The following is a 21,062-nucleotide window of genomic DNA, read 5'->3' as shown; positions in this document are numbered from 1 at the left end:
TAAGCAAGACTAGCTCTTTATCTACCTAGGGTAACCCTCTAAAGAAGAAGAATCTAACCTTGCTTTTATATAGCTATTTAGATACTAGGCAGGTATCGCTATACACTACAAAATTAGTATAGTAGTCTAAGAGACCTAGGAAGTTCCTAGAGGCTTCTTGTATATACGCATCTAGGAAGGTTTAGGTACCTATCCTTTAGGCTGTATCCTAGTCCCTCTAGTGCTCCTTTATAGCTTCCTGCAGCTCCTCCTAGTCTTGCTTCTAGTAGGGTCTAAGCTTCTTCACAAATGTTCTGCATATAGCATTATAAAAGTCTAGCAGAATTTTTAGCTAATCTACTTTGCCTAGCCCCTTATTTTCTGCCTAGCGGTTATAGTTATCTAGGAATTCTGTAACCTCCCTCCCCTAGAACTAAAAGTCAGTTTTCCCAGGCCTTATAGGGACAAGGACTCTTCTTAGGGGTCTAGAGGTTTCTATTTTAGTTAACCCTAGGGTAATATTGCTTTCTCTAGGTATTATTCCTAGCAAAAAGGATAGGCTTAGTTAAGGTAGTAGGCTTCTATAAACGTTAAAGGAGGTGTATAAACCTATAATATTAATTAAAATTATTAGACAAGTTAGTATCTACTTGCTTGTATTACTTCCCCCCTTTCCTATCTCTTACTTTTATAGACTGCCTCCTCTTCCTTAGTAGCTATATCCCTAACACCCTTCCTAAATAGTGCCAGCACTTGTATTTGTTTTTAGTAGATTCTTGTTGCGTTAGCAACTTTAGCCTAGCCCTATTTTCCTGCTAACAGCGCACACTATCCTGCGGCCTTTGCTATTGCTTTTCTATTAGTAGCAATGTTCTAGGTGTTCTAGCACTTCTAGTATTACTAATGCTTCTTGTAGTTCTAATTATTCTAATAGTTCTAGTTATTCTAGTTCTAGTTATTCTAGTTATTCTAGTTCTAGTTATTCTAGTTGTTCTAGTTCTAGTTATTCTAGTTGTTCTAGTTCTAGTTATTCTAGTTGTTCTAGTTCTAGTCATTCTGGTCGTTCTAGTTATTCTAGTTCTAGTCATTCTAGTTATTCTAGTTGTTCTAGTTATTCTATTTCTAATTCTAGTTCTAGTCGTTCTAGTTCTAGTTGTTCTAGTTATTCTAGTGTTTCTAATATTTTCTAGTTAGCCTCTTAGTGTTATTACTCTGTCCCTACTAACGCGTGTTAGCCACGTCCTAATATAGGCCCACTATTTTGGCCTTAACAATGTTAATTATTAATACTACCTATTTTTTAATTTTTTCTCTGCCCTCCTTATACTTAGAGGAACGTCCTCTTGGTTGCATGCTGCTAGGCCCTCCCCTTCACTAAGATAAGATAAGTTCCCCTTAGGCTTCGCTATTTAAACCGTTAGGGAGAGTAACCCATTTAAACAAGGAGAAGTAGGAGGGGCAAGGTTTAATAGTAGTGATCCTATAGTAGAGGATATAGGTTTAATACAGAAACATAAGTAAAAAGATAATATTATAGAGTTAAAGTGAAGTACCTAGGAGTTGTTATTGTCCTATCCTCTAATCCTTCATGCCTTTATACCATTCAATCCGCCCAACCTTTTAGGCTAAGCCTTGTTTTCCTCCCATACATCCCTCACCACGGCACAATAGAAGCTTAAAAAATAGTTAATATTATTAGCAAAGATAAGATCTATAATATAGGAGAAGCATATAAAGAGCTTAATATCTTTAATTAGCTTTGTATTATAGCAGAGTAATATAAGGAGTCTAGTAAGTAAGGAGGACTAAACCTAGTGTAGGAGCTAGGGGGTAGGGTAGAGCTAGAGGAGGTAGATAATTAGGCTAGCTAGCCTAGCAATTTACAACCCCCTAAGCAGACACCTCTAGCGTGGGTACTAAGCATAGCAAGCTTAGCAGAAGGGATCTATATAAAGTCCCCTAAGCTAATAGGGCTCTAAACTCCTAAACTAATACTAGAACTAAACTTTAGTATAGGAGATAAAGGATCTATATAGGTTATAGATTAGGGTCTTACTACCTAAGATAGTAGTAATCTAACTTATTTTAACGCTATAATAGGTAGCTCCTAGGAAAGACCTAGAGAGGAGAGTGCTATTAGTAGGTTACTCTATAAGATCACAGAGATAGGTAAGGGCACCCTATCTAGGTCTTATAGGGGTGGTAAGCAGAGCTCCTACCTACTTAATTTAGGACTAGATACTATATCTCCTGTAGATCCCTTATAAGCAGCACCTAGAGCTCCTAGAAGAAGTAGAAAACTGCAAGTTAAAGGACTACCACTAACGTGTGTTAGTAAGCAAGCTTAGGGATATAACCCTAATAAACTACTAGGAGGCTCTATAAGTGTGGGGATATACATAGTAATAGATCTATTAGATATAGATCTAATTTAAAATCTCTTATATAATCTTTTAGTATATCCTAAACTAAATACTATAATCTACGCTATAATTATAGTAGTAATAGGGAGTAAATCTCCTAAAAAACCTAAAAGAAATAGGTACTAGGACGCTGTATAAAAAGAGCTAAAATAATAGAAGGATCTCTATAACTACTAAATAGGATAGTAATTTAGAGACGTAGTATATAAAGAAATTAATACTCTACTAAAAGCTAGTACCTAGGAGGAGATTAATAGGCTAAATAAGGGAGAGCATCTACTCCTACTTAAATAGGTGTTTATATATAAGCTTAATTAGGATAGTTACCTAATTAAGTGCAAAGCAAGGATAGTAGTAAGAGGAGATCTATAGCTTAATAACTTAATTTATTTAACCTACGTAGCTACCCTAGTAGCTTAAACCTTTTAGACTATAATAGCTATTAGAGTAAAGTTTAACCTTAAGATATATTAATATAATGTTGTTAGAGCTTTCCTTAACACCTTAAGGGATTAACACCCTATAGTTATCTATAAGCTACATAAGGGATATTAAATACCTAGGAAGTGCGTTAAGCTTAAATAAGCTCTATATAGATTAAAAGACTTACTATTATTATAGTATAACAAGCTCTTAACTACACTCTAAGAAAATAAGCTTATTACTTCTAAAGAGGAGCTATGCCTATTCTTTAATAGAGATTGCAGCATCTTATTAATATTCTATGTGGACAATATCCTATTACTCTATTACTAAAACTACGCAAGCTAAGCTCACAAAGTAATCCAAGCTCTAAAGCAAAGATATACTATAGAAGAAAAGGGACCTCTAAGCTAGTTTCTAGGGGTAAGAGTAATCTAGGATAGAAAGAGATAGATAATAACGCTTATTTATAATAAATACATTAATAAGCTTACAAAGAAATTTAATCTAGTAGAGACAGGAAAATTCCCTACTATACTACTATTAAGTAAAGATATTAAAAAGAGCACTAGAGAAGCCACTAAAAAGGAGATTAAGGACTATTAGGAGCGCGTTAGATTAATCCTTTACACCTTAATTATAGTGCGCCCTAATATTGCCTATGTAGCCTCTTAGCTCTCCTAATACCTTACTAACCTATCTAAATAACACTTTAATACAGTTATTAAGTGATTGTCTATCTATACTGCACTTAATACTAATTAATCTAATATAGGAATAGGGATCCTAATAAGCTTATAATATATACTAACGCGTTATTTGCTAATAATATTAATACTTAGCGATTATTACATAGATACCTTATCACGCTCTTTAGAGGACCTATTATTTAGAAGGCAGCTTAATAAGCAACTGTTACTACTTTAACTACTAAGGCAGAGCTCCTTGCGCTTAAGTAAGTAAGTAAAGAAGCAATAGCGTTAAAATATTTTTTAACTAAAATACACCTTACTTTAGATACTACCTAGATAATTAATTATAATAATTAATAAACTATTAGGTTAGTAGTAGGTAATAATAAAAGGATCACTACTAAGCTGCGCTATGTGGATATTTAAAACATGTAGCTAAGATAAGAGTATATAAAGGGATCTTTCTATATTACCTATCTACCTACTAGTAATATACTAGCTAATAGGCTTACTAAAAACCTAACTATATAATAATTTATAAGGTTTAGGGAGTACCTAAAGTTATATAATAGCAGAGCATATATTATATAGTGTTAATTAAAGTAAGGTAGTATATAAGATCTATTAATATATAATATAAAAATAACTAACTATAGCCTACCTCTCTATTATTAACTAGGTAGCTTCCCTAAGGAGCTCTATTACACGCAAGAAGCGTGCCTTAGAGTCTATAGGGAGCTGCCTAGGTTACCCTAGCCTAGGATCTATAGGGGGAACCTTAGAGGAACTAGAGTCCTTATCTTCTAATAAGGAGCTCTAGGCGCCCTTAGCTATAGTATTAGCCTTGCGCGTAAGCTTAGTAGTAGTAGTAGTAGCTTTTACTAGCTCCTGCTACTTAGCCTTGCTCTCCTTAAGGAGCACTAAGACCCTCTGCTTCTTATCCTTAAAAAGGTCTTAGCTCTTACCTACCTACTTCCTTACTAGAAAGGATAGCGTAGAATATTAGGCAAGCTTAGGGCTATTAGTTTATTAGTATAGATCTTACTAAGCGTTATAAAGGAAAAATTCTTATATAGATTATATATATTAGGATATAGCTATACCTAAAGAAGCACTACTAGTACTAAGTCCCTCTACTAGAAGAGTTATAGCACTTACTATTAGACTTATTAAAGAGCGTAGAGTGTAGATAATTTAGACAAGTTTTAGCATAATAAATACTAGGCTCTCTATAGTAGGAGGATCTTAGGGTCTCCTTAGGAGCTAGAGAGGGAGTAGGAGCAGGAGTAGGGATATTAGGCAGGGTCTAGGGAGGAGCAGGAGCTAGAGTTAGAGTTAGAGCTAGAGTAGTAAGAGCTAAGGCAAGAGCGCTCTTCCTTAGCTTCTTAATCTTAACTATAGTAGTAGTAGCTATATACTTAGCTACTACACGCTCTATAATAGCCTTACGCTTAGTAGTAGCGCGCTCTTCTTTAGTAGTAGTAGCTTTAGTAATAGTAGCTTTAGCAGCGTAGGAGGTAATAAGGGTAGCATAGGTAGAGCAAGCGTAAGTAGTAGTTTTTAACTTTAACTAAGATATAGGTTAGTAAGGATATAAGTATAGTTTAGATCTTTAGGGTTATATAATCTTATAACTTAAGCTATAGTAAAGATTATAGTTAGGTAGATAGAGTTATAAAGCTTAGTCTAGATAATATCTAAGCGTGTAAGCGTAGGCTAAATAAGGAAGGCGCGCTAGTTAGTATCTAAAGGGTAAGCTAATTTAACCCTTTAGATATATAACGCTCTAATTAGCTACACTACCTACTAACTATAGGCGTAACTATAACAATAAAAGATCTACCTATACCTAGGGGGTGTGTTATAGGAGGGATATTAACTAGATTATAGAGTATCTTAATCTAATTAATCCTAATTAATACCCCTATATAACCCACTATCTAATTAACTGCTAGCTTACTACTAAGTGCCTAATAAAAAGCAGGAGCTCTAGTAAGGAAGGTTTACTAATTATTTACCTTCTAGTAAGGGTAGCTAAAGCTCTATATATATAAGTCTAATCGTAGTAGATACAATCTAATAATCTATCTCCTAAATTATTCCTAACCTTAGTAATCTAGATTTCCACAATATTCTATAATCTATACTCTACTATTATATAACTTTAGGTGCTCCCTAAACCTTATAAACTATTATATAGTTAGATTTTTAGTAAGCCTATTAGCTAGTATATTACTAGTAGGTAGGTAGGTAATATAGAAAGATCCCTTTATATATTCTTATCTAAGCTACATGTTTTAAATATCCACATAGCGCAGCTTAGTAGTGATCCTTTTATTATTACCTACTACTAACCTAATAGTTTATTAATTATTACAATTAATTGTCTAGGTAGTATCTAAAGTAAGGTGTATTTTAGTTAAAAAGCGTTTTAACGCTATTGCTTCTTTGCTTACTTGCTTAAGCGCAAGGAGCTCTGCCTTAGTAGTTAAAGTAGTGACAGTTGCTTGTTAAGCTACCTTCTAAATAATAGGTCCTCTAAAGAGCGTGATTAGTTATCTATTTAATAATTGCTAAGTATTAATATTATTAGTAAATAACGCATTACTATATATTATAAGCTTATTAGGATCCCTATTCCTATATTAGATTAATTAGTATCAAGTTTAGTATAGATAGATAATCACTTAATTAACCGCATTAAAGTGTTGTTTAGATAGGTTAGTAAGGTATTAGGAGAGCCAGGAGGCTACATAGGCAATATTAGGGCGCACTATAATTAAGGTGTAAAGGATTAATCTAACGCGCTCCTAATAGTCCTTAATCTCCTTTTTAGTGGCTTCTCTAGTGCTCTTTTTAATATCTTTACTTAATAGTAGTATAGTAGGGAATTTTCCTATCTCTACTAGATTAAATTTCTTTGCAATCTTGTTAATGTATTTATTATAAACAAGCGTTATTATCTATCTCTTTCTATCCTAGATTACTCTTACCCCTAGAAACCAGCTTACAGGTCCCTTCTCTTCTATAGTATATCTTTGCTTTAGAGCTTGGATTACTTTGTGAGCTTAGCTTGCGTAGTTTTAGTAATAGAGTAATAGGATATTGTCCACATAGAATATTAATAAGATGCTGCAATCTCTATTAAAGAATAGGCATAGCTCCTCTTTAGAAGTAATAAGCTTATTTTCTTAGAGTGTAGTTAAGAGCTTATTATACTATAATAATAGTAAGTCTTTTAGTCTATATAGAGCTTGTTTAAGCTTAACGCACTTCCTAGGTATTTAATATCCTTTAGGTAGCTTGCAGATAACTATAGGGTGTTAATCCCTTAAGGCGTTAAGGAAAGCTCTAACAATATTATATTAATATATCTTAAGGTTAAACTTAGCTCTAATAGCTATTATAGTCCTAAAGGTTTAAGCTGCTAGGGTAGCTGCGTAGGTTAAATAAACTAAGTTAGTAAGCTATAGATCTCCTCTTACTAGTATCCTTACTTTGCACTTAATTAGGTAACTATCCTAATTAAGCTTATATGTAAACACCTATTTATGTAGGAGTAAATACTCTCCCTTTATTAGCCTATTAATCTCCTCCTAGGTACTAGCTTTTAGTAGAGTATTAATTTATTTATATACTACGTCTCTAAATTACTGTTCTATTTAGTAGTTATAGAGATCCTTCTATTATTTTAGCTCTTTTTATAGAGCGTCCTAGTGCGTATTTCTTTTAGGGTTTTTAGGACATTTACTCCCTATTACTACTGTGATTATAGCGTAGATTATAGCGTTTAGTTTAGGATATACTAAAAGATTATACAAGGGATTTCTAATTAGATCTATATCTAATAGATCTATTACTATATATATCCCTGCACTTGTAGAGCCTCCTAGTAGTTTATTAGGGTCCTGTCCCTAAGCTTGCTTACTAATACGCGTTAGTAGTAGTCCTTTAACTTGCAGTTTTCTACTTCTTCTAGGAGCTCTAGGTGCCGCTTGTAAGGGATCTGCAGGAGATACAGAATCTAGTCCTAAAGCAGGTAGGTAGGAGCTCTGCTCACCACCCCTATAAGAGCTAGATAGGGTGCCCTTACCTATCTCTGTAATCTTATCGAGTAACCTACTAATAGCACTCTCCTCTCTAGGTCTTTCCTAGGAGCTACCTATTATAGCGTTAAAATAAGTTAGATTACTACTATCTTAGGTAGTAAGACCCTAATCTATAACCTATATAGATCCTTTATCTCCTATACTAAAGTTTAGTTCTAGTATTAGTTTAGGAGTTTAGAGCCCTATTAGCTTAGGGGACTTTATATAGATCCTTTGTGCTAAGCTAGCTATGCTTAGTACCTACGCTAGAGGTATCTGCTTAGGGGGTTGTAAATTGCTAGGCTAGCTAGCCTAATTATCTACCTCCTCTAGCTCTACCCTACCCCCTAGCTCCTACGCTAGGTTTAGTCCTCCTTGCTTACTAGACTCCTTATATTACTCTACTATAATACAAAGCTAATTAAAGATATTAAGCTCTTTATATACTTCTCCTATATTATAGATCTTATCTTTACTAATAATATTAACTATCTTTTAAGCCTCTAACTATTAAAGCTACTCTAGATCTTTCTCTTTATAGAAAAGATCCTTATTAAAGGTAACATTCTGCGTTATAATAATTTAATTAAGTAAGGGGATCTATATCCTATATATATTAGATGCTCTATATCCTACTAGATATCTAATATAACCCTAAGGGTTCACCTTAAAAACCCTCTTATGACGCCTAGCTACTTAATCTCTATTAAGGGGGTAAGCTTAATAGCTATAGGCGTGTATTCCGCTCTAATTAGGGCAGAGATTAGTAGTTGCCTCCCTTATCTGCTCTAGTTGCCACTACCTAAAGTATTTAGTAAACTAATAATCTAACACTTTATTAGGTAATATTATATTATAAGCATAGGACAGGCTTATATTATAGAGCTAAGTTGCTGCTTTAATAATTTTAGGCTAGAGTTTTGTTAGTAGGTTAGCACTAATCCTTATTTTAATTAATTTTGTTATAATCTCCTACCCTACTCTTTCTAATCCTCTATTAGGTTTATAGGTATATATAGGTAAGCTCTTAATTTTAATACTATTATTAGCTACCTAGATCTAAAAGTAAGATTTGCCACGCTAAGGGAGCGTTATAATATTATTATCTTATATAATCTTAACTATACTAAGCTTATATTAGTTAAGTATTAAGCTCTTAAAATTTTTAAACACCTATATAATCTTATTAAGGTTTTTAGCTTATAGTAGATAGGTATAAAGCTTTCCTAAGTAGTTGCACTTTAATACTAAGATCTATTACTTATAAGCTATACCTGTTAGTATGTTAAATAGATCCTATAATACCTAGTAGTATAGACGTAGTAATCTTTCCCTTAGTTATCTTAATATAACCTGTTAGGTATGTGTAATAGCGCAGTGCTTGCATTTGCTCCTAGGAGTTCCTTTAATCCTAACGTTTATAGCTAACTTAACTAGAGCTTTAAGCGCCTTAGGTCCTAAATAGCCTAATTATTAGTGCTAAAGCTCCTTACTATTATGTCTTAGGTAAGTTATCTAGGATTACTAGGGTTATTTAGGTACTATACTTTAGATTATTAGATAAGGAGTAGAGGGCTTATATTCTAGGAAAGTTAAGTTAAACTTGCGTAGTAACTTAGCTAATATAACGCTCTTTTCTAATAATCTAAACTATAAGGTAGTATCTAGCCTAAGGAACTAAACTCCTACTTTAAGTAATTAAGCTTTTAATATAATATTTATATAAAATCCTTCTACTAATACTACGTTAGTAAGCACTAAATCTTCTATTTTTAGACCTCTTAGTCTATTAAGAGTATTAGGGATTACTCTAGTCCCTCTGCCTAAGATTAGAAAAGCTTAAGTTCCTGCTTTAACTATCTTATATTTAACTAATCTAAACAAGCTTTCTTCTAGGTAGCTTATATTATTAACTAGGTGTACTACACCCCTATTATTAAAGATAGTGCTCTTTAATAGAGCGTAAGCTTTAAAGTCTATAGTTAAATAGATCCTGTTTGTTTTCTCTGCTATTAATATAGGGTTAATTAGTGCTGCCTAGATACTACCTAGATAGGTGATTATACTTGCTTTACTACTATAATCTTAATTAATAGGATAGGACTTTATTAGAGCTTTTCTTAACTCTTTAAATTTTAGATTCCTATTAATCTTTTTCTTAATCTCTAATTATTAAGTAGTAGTAAGCTTGTTACCTATATTAGTCTAAGCTTTAATAATATTTTTATATTTAAGAGGTTTCTATAGGTAAGATCTACTATATAGGTATAAAGACTCCTTCTTAGGTTAATTAGAAGGTGGAGCTCCTATTATTGCAAATACTCTAGGACCCTTAGAGCTTAATCTTATGTTATTCTCTTAGAGTAGTAATAAATAGATCTTAGTAACCTATAGGAGGTTATAAGTTAGCTCTTCTATTACTAACTTTTTAATAATCCTTTAAAATATAGTTTAACCCTAATCTAGTAAGATCCTAGTAGATACAGCTTTAAGATAATCCTATACTATAAGGTATCCTTTAATATTAGGGATGTTATATACCTTAGCTTACGTATATAGGATTATCTACTTCTTCTACTAGTAATTAGTGTCTTAGCTACTTATCTTTACCTTAGTAAGATAAGCTTTATACTATAATCTTACTAGTATTATAGTACTTAAGTTAGTTAGTACTAGGTTATTATAGAGCACTTAGATAAGTGCTTAGAGGGTTACTCTTCCTTAATTAATAAGCTCTATATAGGCTAGGGTAAGGATCCCTTAATCTACTATATTATTAACCTATATAAAGAGGTTCTAGATTACTAATAACTTTAATACCTAATTTAATAAGCAGGCTTAGTACTATACTATTTAGAGTTTATACTACTTGCTTATTATATTAGATAGCGTAATATCTATTAGCATGTTAGGCTTAATAGGTCTATTCTTAAAGTAGTTTTTAGCATCCTAAGCCTTAGGGTCTACCTCTACCTAGATCCCTTTAGTTAGGGTATAGTATCTGAATTAAATATACTAGGTAGGCTAGTTAGTTAATCTAGTAAGTAGGATATCCCCCTTTAGGATTTAGTTACTTATAGTAGAAGAGTAATAAGTAAGCTTCTGCTTAAGAAATAGTATAAAAAAAGAGTAAAGCTTGCTAGCTTAGTGTCTAAGTTAAATAATACGCTTAAATAGATAGGATAATCTTTAATAAGGTAAAGCGCGAACTAGGCTTATAACTATAGAAATTTAGATTACTAAGGTTAGGAATAATTTAGGAGATAGATTATTAGATTATATCTACTATAATTAGACTTATATATATAGAGCTTTAGCTACCCTTACTAGAAGGTGAATAATTAGTAAACCTTCCTTACTAGAGCTCCTGCTTTTTATTAGGCACTTGGCAGTGAGCTGGTAGTTAATCAGATAGTGGGTCATACAGGGGTATTAATCGGGATTAATCGGGATTAATCGGGATCAAGATGCTCCGTGATCCAGTTGATATCCCTCCTGCAACACGTGGTATATCCTTCACTCCCACCCTAGGTTTGCTAGCGAAAGCCGCGAAGCAAATTGGGTAGGTATTGTATCTCCTTGTATCATAGAAAATTACATACAACGCTAAGACGGAGTACTTAGGCGATTACCCCTTGGCGCTTCCCTATTAGGAAGAGCGAGGACGATTAGTCTATTGTGGCGAGGACAATTAGCATTTCCCGTTGGCCAATCGCCGCAACCGAGGACGAAGCCAGCAATCACGGCCTCGGCCAATGGACGTGCGCGTCGATCAATTCCCCCCCCCCCCACAATATCCAAGCTCATCAAAGCCCTGCGTGCCTGCCCTGCGTGCCCTGCGTGCCTTCCCCAAGACTTCCTCCACCCAACCCAGCGATGGAAGTCGCAACGGCGATCTCGACGCAGACAGAAGGCGCGCCACAGCCATCCGGGGAAGGAGGGACCGTCAACGGCCCAACTCGGATTGCCCACACACTGACAGCGTGTTGTCGCTGCCGAACGGTGAGTCCACACATGACCATGACGACGACACTACAACTACATACATACATGCCGGTACATAGACATAGATGATACATACACACGTCCATTCACTCTCGTTAGCCGTCATGTGGGACATGTTCCTCCTCTTCCTCTTCTGACATGTCTGCCTCCAGCGCAAGACGCGATGCGACCCAGGCCTTCCCCGCTGCGGGCCCTGTGAGCGTACCAACTCGCACTGCGAATACTACGATCCTACCAAGGGCAGGAAGATAGCCCGCAACTACGTGGTCCATCTGCAGCAAAAAGTGCGCGGCCTCGAGCAGCAGCTGGCCGAGCTGGACAGAGACGATGTCGAGCCAGACGCAGAGGATGTCGTGCGTGGCGCCTCGGCCGTGCGCGTCCAGGATTCAGACGAGTCCAAATTCCTAGGGCCCTCGAGTGGCATCACCATCACGCGCCTGGTCATGCAGTTGGCCAAGCAGTTCACCGAGTCCAAGAGCATCTCCGAGATTGTCCCCCACTCGCGCCAGAAGTCGATCAAGGCCCAGTTTGCGCTCGAAGATGCGCGACCCACGTCCAAGATCTATCCGCTCGTGAGCCACGTTGCGGCCACTGAGCTGCCCAATCGCGACCTGACCAATCTGCTCGTCGAGCTCTTTTACTGCAAGGGCAAGTCTACGCCCATCTCATTGCCTATGACGGCGCCAACGTTGGCTGCCCTCTGATAGCACAATGCTAACCGGCCCCTCACAGTGCATCCCATGTACCCCATCTTCCACGAGCCCACCTTCACGACCGTTGTCGAGCATGTCTTCAATGGCTCGACCGATCCCTACCAAAACTATTGCCTGCGCATGGTCATTGCCATCAGTCTGCAGAAAATGGACCCACAATACGCTGGCTTGGCCGACAGCTACTACCTCGCCGCCCTGACCTACTTCGAGGCCTCGATCAAGCCAATGAACCTCAAGACGCTGCAGTGCTTTGCCCTGGTGGCAGGCTACTCGCTTCTCACGCCGACGAGGACAGCTGTCTACTACATCATGGGTCTGGCCGTGCGCCTCTGTCAGGCATTGGGCTTGCACGAGGAGAAGACCATTACCCTGGGACCGGGCGGCTGTCCTGCAGATCCGCTCGAGGTCGACATGCGCAGGCGATTATTCTGGAGCATACTCACCATGGATTACGGCCTGTCGCACAGCCTTGGCAGGCCGGCCCACTTTGCTACCCGACGGGAGCACATTGATGTCAATTTTGGTGAGCTGGTAGACGACGTGTACATCACGAGGGAGGGCATCAGACCTGCACCGCAAGCCTCGCTGAAGAAATGGATTGGTATCCACTTTTACAAGATGCGCCTGCTCCAACTGGAAATCCGCAAAATGCTGTACCAGCGGAAGAAGGCAGAGCCCAGAGACGACCAGCACCCCTGGTTCAGCGAGATGCTGGCAAAGATGGAGGCCTGGCGCGACACCAGTCCGGAGATGGATGGTGGTTCCGGCTTGAACAAAATCTGGTATGTGAATACTATCCGTCCATGGCCGGCTCTATTAGCTGACTGGAAGCAGGTTCATTGGCCGGTTCAACACCATGATTGTGTTCCTGTACCGCCCGTCTCCCCAAGTACCTCGGCCCTCCGTTCAGGCTGCTATTCGCTGCTTTGATGCATGCAAATACAACATCTCCATGAGCATGAAGCAGATTGAGACGAGGAGCGTGGACATGACGTGGATCTTTGTCCAGTCCATCTTCATGTGCATCAACACAATGCTGTGGACTTTGTCGTATTCCGAGGTACGCAGATGTCATAGTCGCGAAGAGGTCGAGGGTCATTTGAGCGTTGCCATGGACTCGATCAGGCTGGCTTCGGAGCGTTGGCCCGGTGTGGCGTCTGCCATGGAGCTCTACTACAATCTGACAGGTGCCTGCATGAAGATCTTTGAAAAGGACGGTGACGTGCCCATTACTGCCGGATCGCCCTCGGACACGGCTTCAGTCATCTCTGGAAGTATTGTAGATGGCATCAACCGGTCTCGTACAACAAGCCCAGCTACGGCATCTACAGCATCGGTTGCCACGCCTTCGGAACAAGCTCCTGTACCCTTTGGCTACCTCGCTGATCAAAGTCAGAACCAGCCGTTGTTCAATTACAATAGCAGCCAAGCTAATGGACCGAGCTCATTTTCCCATTCTTCCAACTCGCAAAACGCATCGCAACAAATGCCCTCGCAGCCGCCTCCTCAGATCTCGTACACGGACGTAAGGCCAAAGACCTCCATGGACGCCCGCATACCCATGTACGGCTATGCTCCCACCACTCAAATGTCGTCTCTTCCAACCACATTTGCAGAGCTTCCCCACTGGAACCCAACCTTTTCCATGCCACCGCAAGAGCGGTACTGCGTACCGACGATGCCACTTGCCTATCCCTTTTACAATGAAGCCTATGCGGCGAACCAAGGCTACGAAGTTGCAGACTACCTCAACCCCGGATGGAGTCAAGATGCCCGAGGCAATGGGCTCAATCAGGAGCAGCAGATGCAATTGATGCACGACTTTGAGATGAACGAGATGAAGAACATTGAAGAGATGATTCAGCAAAGTCACCAACTCTTTCGACCACCGCAGCTGCAAACCTTTTGAAACAAGCACGATATCGCCATTGGGATATGCAACAGATTGAGAGGCGCAAAGACACAGCTTTAGCCATATATGCATGACGATGCTCATCGTAGCCACAGCAACAGCGCGATAGATCCAGGCATGGTCATTTTAAGCTGCCTCTGCGGCGTGTAATCTATAATCGCACACGACAGCACCCCTGTCCTATATCCCACACCTACCGTGTGCCAAGTGCGATGTGCCGAAAGATTGTCCAGCCCCTGGCCCGCGCAGTCCCGCACCTCCATGTACCGACTGATCGAATCCCAATTTTCCACGCGGATCCCTGGACGGAATAATTATATCCCCAAGACACTGTTTCTAGACTGCGCTAGCGTGTGGGGCTGCATGGGTTTTGACGTCGAGTTAAATAGGTATGTTCCAAGGGGATTGCAATGGGTGTTGTTGCTGCGTGTGACGTTGTTGGAGGACTAGATGGAGAGGGATAGAAGTTTCTGCTTGTGGATTGGGGATTGGGGATTTGGAATCGCAAATCAGCGAATACTCAAGCTGTATATGATGGCCAAGCTGTGGCGGTCTTGCCTCGTCTCTTGTGTCTTCTTGCTACCTACCCCATCACGAAACGAGCTGCTTGAGTCCCGTCCTGCATGCGGAGAAAGATGGGGGCGATGTCATGGTGCGTGGACGGTGGAAAAGTCGAAGTACACAGTACAGGACAAGACAAAAGGACAAGGAACGACATGTCGGGAAAAGACATGATGGGAAACGATGTGGCAGAACCGAATAGGACTTGATAGAACGCCAGGTGACAAGTTAGGCCAGATGACAAATACACCTAAGACAGAACCAACAAGTGGTTGTTTTCTGTATATACCGTGTATTTTATCTGATATACTTAGCTCGCATAAAAATGCTGACTCATAGTTGCTTGTGTACTTACCTCCTTACTTCTTCATTCATTTCATTCCACTTCTCCCCCATGTCGGTTTCCCGGGGAAAGCTGGGGGGAAAGGGGAGGGGCGGGGTGTGAGGGTAGGCAATGAATGCAGCATCTAACAATCTAGCCGAGTTCAAGTCTGAGGGTTAAGCTTGGGCTGTGTGGGGAGCTTGGGGCTTGGGCATAGGCTGTATTTGGGGGGTTGAGGTTGGATGTGATGAGTGGATGGTGTGCGGTGTAATTTGAAAGGTTTGAGTTTGAAATGAACTTGAATTTTGAAGAGATTTCTTGATGAAATGGGAGCATTGTAGATGTGTTCGTGAGGGTAGACTTACTGGGTGTGGGTTGCTAAGTTGGTAGGAGACGCACAGTGACGGTCCATTGCTAGCAGTTCGTTTTGCAATTCAGACAAATACTCTCCGTTAAGAATGGAGGATTAGATGATGAAAATTTATCATGTGGCTACTTCATCCTCTCTTCACCGCCTTTGCTTCTCGGTGGTGACGGCAGTGTCTCGAAGCTGCCCAGGGAAAGAGCAGGACCATGCAACTCGAGCTCAGAGACACAAACGCGCTGTTCTCCATTGACCGCTATGCATTTGGCGTCAATCAGTGAAAGGATCTAGAGAATTGTCTAAAACCAGATCCATCTGTTGTCATGTTCAGACGCGCATGACTCTACTTATTGCATGCTATTTCACTGCATAGAGTCGCGACCTCGCACCTCCGCACTATATGAGCAGTTGCAAACCCAACATCATTCCTACTCCAACTTAACCAAATCACAATGGATATCAATCACCATCTCCCCAGATCCAAACAAGATACTGTCACCATGAACACTGCGATTAAAAATCTCACGCTCACCAACCCCGCCGCTGTCATCGAGTTGCAACGACGGCGCGCAAACTTCTGTGCAGACACCTCGATTCTGCCAAGTATTCGCACTCGAGGTCTTTTGATGTTGGATGATGTGCTGAGGGTGCATGTACCTACGGCGTTGAACGAGGGCCAGTCGGTTGCTCCATTGCTACGTAGAGTCATCAGGACGCTGGGTGCATTCTACCAAGAGAACCAAGAGCGGCTCACCGCAAACGAAGATTTCATCATGCAGGAGGAACAGGGAAGCAGTGAGAAAGCAAGTGAACTGCTACAAGAGGACAAAGATGAAGATGACGACATGCTGGATGTAAAAGCGCATCAGTCCGAGCCGTCGAGCGCGCGAATGTCACTGGAGACGAGGCTTACAAAAGCACGAGCGACACTGGACAACAGAGCTGCAGTGAAACAAAAGCGGCAAAGGGCAGCACTCGCTATGCGTGTTAAGGCTGCAGAGCAGCGCAAGCAAAGACAGATAGATCTCGTGGACACGAACAAGCCATTGCTTCTACAGCAAACCGCATCGCTAGCAGCAACCAACGAGTTAATCACCGCCACGACACCTTCTCTACTTCCCTCAGAAAATCAACCCACGGTAGCTACTTCACCACTAACGGCACCGACCCATACTCGTGTACGTTCTCTTCTCACCCTCCTCAACCAAACTAACAAGTACCCGTCTAGTCCATGCGCCAACGCACCCAGCAGCAAATGTGCCCATACCATCACCACCACCCACAATCCCAAGACGCTCACCAGCCACCCGCCACCCCCAGCGTACCGAAAAAACCCGAAAGGTTCTCAACCACCTTCCAATCCACCACCGGAGTCCCCTCTCTTATCGTTAAATTGTCCTTTTCTACGCTCAATTCGTCGGAGCTAAATCATGCAGTGTCTTCGTGGCCGAGTACTGCACAAGGGAGGGGGCAGAAACGGGGTTTGACGACGACAGTGGGGGAGGATGAGGGAAAGGGGAAGAGTAAGAGGAAGAAGAAAGGAAAGGCGGGGAATGAGAATGGGCGCGGGAAAGGACAAACCGGGACTGTCAGCAAGACCGGGAGAGGGAACAAAAGCGGTGCTACTCTTCCTTCAAATGCGGAATCCGCATCTGAAATCACCTTATCTAGGTCCACCAGTCATATCCCAAGTCAGAGGACTCAGCCAGCGAGAACGAGACAAAACAACTTTCCCTCCCATCCTTCCGAATCTCTCCAACCCACTCCCCCCCATACCCCTTCCATCCCCTCCCTCCCCTCCCTTCCCCCAATCCCCTCCTACCCCACCATCCCAACCAAAGCCCTCCCCCACTTCCACCGCGGCGTCACCATCGCCCTCGAAAACATCACGGACGATAGCACGGCCAGTCCCGCACGCAGTCTTCACCATATCGTGCAAGAGCTGGAGGACGAGGTGCCGCGGGTGGAGAATTGGGAACATGTCAAGGTGTTGGAGGGGGCAAGGTGGGTTTATGCTGTGTGTTTGGAGTTGGAGGGGGTTTTGGAGGAGGACGGGGTGGTGGGTGATGGCGATGGTGATGGTGGAGATGGTGATGCCATTGACCCCAAGGAGGATGTGGGAATACAGAATGAGGTCCCTATTCAGGGCATACGCAAACCAGCCTCAGCAGTCCAGTCAACCCAGAACATCGCATCCCGTCCTCCCTCTCCCGATGTTCCACCGCTTGGTTTGAACTACTCACACGCTCAATTAACACCCTCTTCCCCATCAGCAAACCACGAAACAGACAATACTGTGGTTATCCACGCTTTAATGTTGCACTTCACAATGTGGGCGGAAGGCGAGTATGCACGGTTGACGGCGCGGCGGAGGAGGTAGGGGCATGTGGCCAAGGTGGATTTGCCAGCGGAGATGGTGTAGAAAGGTAAGCGGTAGGGAGCACTAGATGACGGGAGATTAAGTAGGGCATTATATTACATAACATAAAAAAAATCATTCTGCTCATTTATAATATAACACTACTATTCTCTCCGCTGATGAGCTTTTGCAACCTGTGAAAGTGAAGAACTGCAATTTTACCCGGTCCAGAATCGAGGAATGCAATGGAACAATTCGACTTTGAGGACTCAGATGTCCAGGTTCGAAGGTTTTGTTTTGGAAGACTCGAATAGCAGGGAGCTGTGGTATTTGCAAGGTCTAGACTTGGAATCTTGTAGATTAGCGTAATACAAGATTCTGGCACTGATTTATCTATGTTTCTGTGTATTCCCATTATGAACATGATCGCAGGAGTTATTCAAGATACACTTGCCGAGTCGAGTCATACAATGCGTCTCGAGTCGATGTAAACATCTCGTAAAAGGCCTACTTAGGCACTCAAATTGCACAAACGGCCATCCGGCAAACCCACCTACCCACCCACACCCCCCACCCACAAAGCCGTAACGTCGCATGCACTGGAGTAAGAAACTCAACCCGCCACGCTATCCCCCCTGAAACACGCCATCTTGACCTCCGCCTCCAGCCCCAAAACATTCAACCTCGCGATATCCCACCCACACGCCTGACTCTCACAATGCAGCACCAGCGAACTCAAATGCGCAAAGCTCTTCATGCACCCATCCGCCCTGCAGATAAAAGGGTGCAGCGCGCCATTCGTCATCCACTCGTGCATCTCGTCGAGATTGACGCGGCCGGTGCGTAGTTGCACGTGCAAATCGACGTCCATGTAGAGGGGCGAGTACCACCATTTTCCGAGGACTTGCAGGAGACGGGTGGGTTGGTTGAGCTGGGGGCAGCGGCTGGATTCGAGGTGGTTGATGAGGCTCGAGTAGGTGCGCATGGGGGCGTTGCAGCCCCAGCAGGGGATGTTGTTGGAAGAGTGTTTGGTCATGTGCTGGGGGAAGGAGTTAATGGGAAGGGTCTAAGTTGGAATTTGGATTTGATACGTACGATTTTGTAGTTTCCCTCGTGGAAGGTGTGGAATCCGCATTCTTTGCATACAAAGCACTGTGTGAGATGGTGGGCGAGGCGAAGTTTTCCTGCGCACATGGTTCCGCATTGTGGACATGAGAGTGCGTTTGAGCAAGACTCATAGTGCAGATTGAGTTTGGTCATGCTGGGTAAGATTTGCTTGCATCCAACGCACTGAAAGTGGTCGGTCATGTGATGTTGGGCGAGTCCTGCCTCGTTGGGACAGTCAAAGTCGCAGCCGGGTTCCAGGCAGTGTTTGTGTCCTCGAATTCAAGTCAGTATATGCAATGGTAAGGAAAATGATGCCCGTGGAATCTCGGGTAGCTTTCACACTTACTATTTGTCGTCTGCCAATGCTCGTCGCGCTCGTCTTGGGTGCGAAAGCGGCGCGAGCATGTCTGGCACCACGTGTGCTTCATCGAAGACTGGAGATGCCGCTCAAGCTCAACGTTGCTTCGAAATCCAAGAAGACAAGTCAGACACGCAAACTCGTGGCCGACATTGTAGTTGTTCTCAAAATGGTTCTTAAGCCCCCAGCTATTCTTGAAGGCGCTCAAGCACAGATTGCAGGAGATCTCATGACCCCAAGAGTTGTCAACGTGGTTTTTGAGACCGTTGCGGTCTTTGAAGACTCGCCTGCAGAGATTACAGTAGTGCTGGTGATGCGGTAACTGCTTGGTATGGGTGATAAGTGCTGATTTGGTGGGAAACTTGATCGAGCATACACCGCACCAATTCTCGTGCAGATCGTGAAGCTTGTCGCTGCCGTCAGCTGTTGAAAATGATACGGTGCGATCCCGAGTTTGGGGAATCAAAGCCCGGTTCAGTATCGCCCTATTCTGGTCCTTGATCATCACTGTCTTCGGTCCAGGTTGCGGAGCGTGGCGTTCTACAGGCGCAGCGCGTTTCTTGACTTCCTCCCAGGGAACCGAATCATCAGCGACCTGATTCAAGAAATGATTGCGAGATGCATCGATGGGGAACTTCTTCACTGGTCTTTTATCGTCATTCTGGACGAAGAGCGCGAATCGGTTGCTGACTTGCCCAACCATGGCAGCTGCGCGGATAGAGACGTGGTTCACGGTGGTTGTAACAAGTGAGCAGGTGTCGCATGTGCAATCAAATCGAACTGGCTTGTCGCTATTAATGTTGTGAGATTGCCGCTAGCATGCACGGTGAGTTCTAGGCAGCAAACATGGTGTGTCACCTTAGCAAACGGTGAGGAGGCGCAGACACGGCGCAGTATCTGAAGATCCTGTGATGATCTCATGGGCTGAAGACCACAGTACTCGATTGCCGATTTCGTGGGAAGCAATATGTTTTGTTTTGTTGCCATAAGATACGTCTCATACACAGATGACGTCAATGGCCAAAACATGCGACAAGAATGGAAGGCGCAACAAGGGGGCCAGAAGTGAGGAGTGTTGTGGTATCTGCAGTCGTTTGGCTCTTCATCGGTGAATCAACGTTCAATCTAATAGAAAATGAGCATAGAATATACAATTCACTGCTATACCCATGCTTCATACTTTGCCACTCTGCTGAATCCTTGAAAACAAAATTCGTCGATGTTCATGCATGTAGTCAGCTTGAACCTCTGCTATGGCATATCAGTCAGTAAAGATATTGCTGTCAATACATAATTGAGAAGGCGACCCTCATCGTATATGAATGTCATGATTTCAAAGCACCTGAGTTGTAGCCTGATGTGAATGACACTTCATACGTTCAGAGACGAAGGCAAACATCGAATCATTAGTACGGTATATTCGAAGCGTAAAAGCTTGGACACCATATCTGATAGATGAGCGTCTTTAGATATCTTCTCTTGGCCAAGTCGCGGCTGCAATGGTGAACAGATTTGTCGAATTAATAACAGCTTGTGAGACATTGCGTTTATCTCCGTGTGGAAATAATTTAGAATTGTGCGATAACAATGCTCTGTCCTGTACAGCTACAAGAATTCTCAGTTCGACTTGTGGTTTCTCACATATATCAGAGCCTTGAGCAAGCACGAATTCCCTTGAATTGCTTCCTGTGCCGTGAATGCTCTCGAATAGCCTGGAGTGAATTATCGTTCCTTGTAGACGTGTCCGCCCACATTG

General features: G+C 41.8%; 3 protein-coding genes across 3 annotated transcripts; 2 read left to right on the top strand and 1 right to left on the bottom strand.

Moving 5' to 3' along the window:
* Positions 1-11,481: 11,481 nt before the first annotated feature.
* Positions 11,482-14,232, top strand: IAQ61_003946 (uncharacterized protein; the record flags this gene model as incomplete). The annotated part of the gene is made up of 4 exons (XM_066096150.1): positions 11,482-11,607; positions 11,763-12,258; positions 12,343-13,105; positions 13,158-14,232. 4 exons carry the CDS (start codon positions 11,482-11,484, stop codon positions 14,230-14,232), a joined length of 2,460 nt encoding a protein of 819 aa, XP_065954026.1.
* A 1,750-nt stretch (positions 14,233-15,982) lies between these two features.
* IAQ61_003945 (uncharacterized protein) lies at positions 15,983-16,969 on the top strand (the record flags this gene model as incomplete). Its single annotated transcript, XM_066096149.1, has 2 exons — positions 15,983-16,660; positions 16,919-16,969. 2 exons carry the CDS (start codon positions 15,983-15,985, stop codon positions 16,967-16,969), a joined length of 729 nt encoding a protein of 242 aa, XP_065954025.1.
* Positions 16,970-18,401: 1,432 nt separating this feature from the next.
* On the bottom strand, positions 18,402-20,009 carry IAQ61_003944 (uncharacterized protein; the record flags this gene model as incomplete). Its single annotated transcript, XM_003837463.2, has 3 exons — positions 18,402-18,880; positions 18,937-19,220; positions 19,295-20,009. The coding sequence occupies 3 exons, from the start codon at positions 20,007-20,009 to the stop codon at positions 18,455-18,457; spliced, it is 1,425 nt and encodes a 474-aa protein (XP_003837511.2). The 3' UTR covers positions 18,402-18,454.
* Positions 20,010-21,062: the final 1,053 nt, after the last annotated feature.

Source organism: Plenodomus lingam (genome assembly GCF_022343315.1).
Source record: "Plenodomus lingam strain CAN1 chromosome Unknown contig_18, whole genome shotgun sequence".
NCBI classification, from domain to species: Eukaryota; Fungi; Ascomycota; class Dothideomycetes; order Pleosporales; family Leptosphaeriaceae; genus Plenodomus; species Plenodomus lingam.
This window is presented reverse-complemented; position numbering and strand designations above follow the sequence as displayed.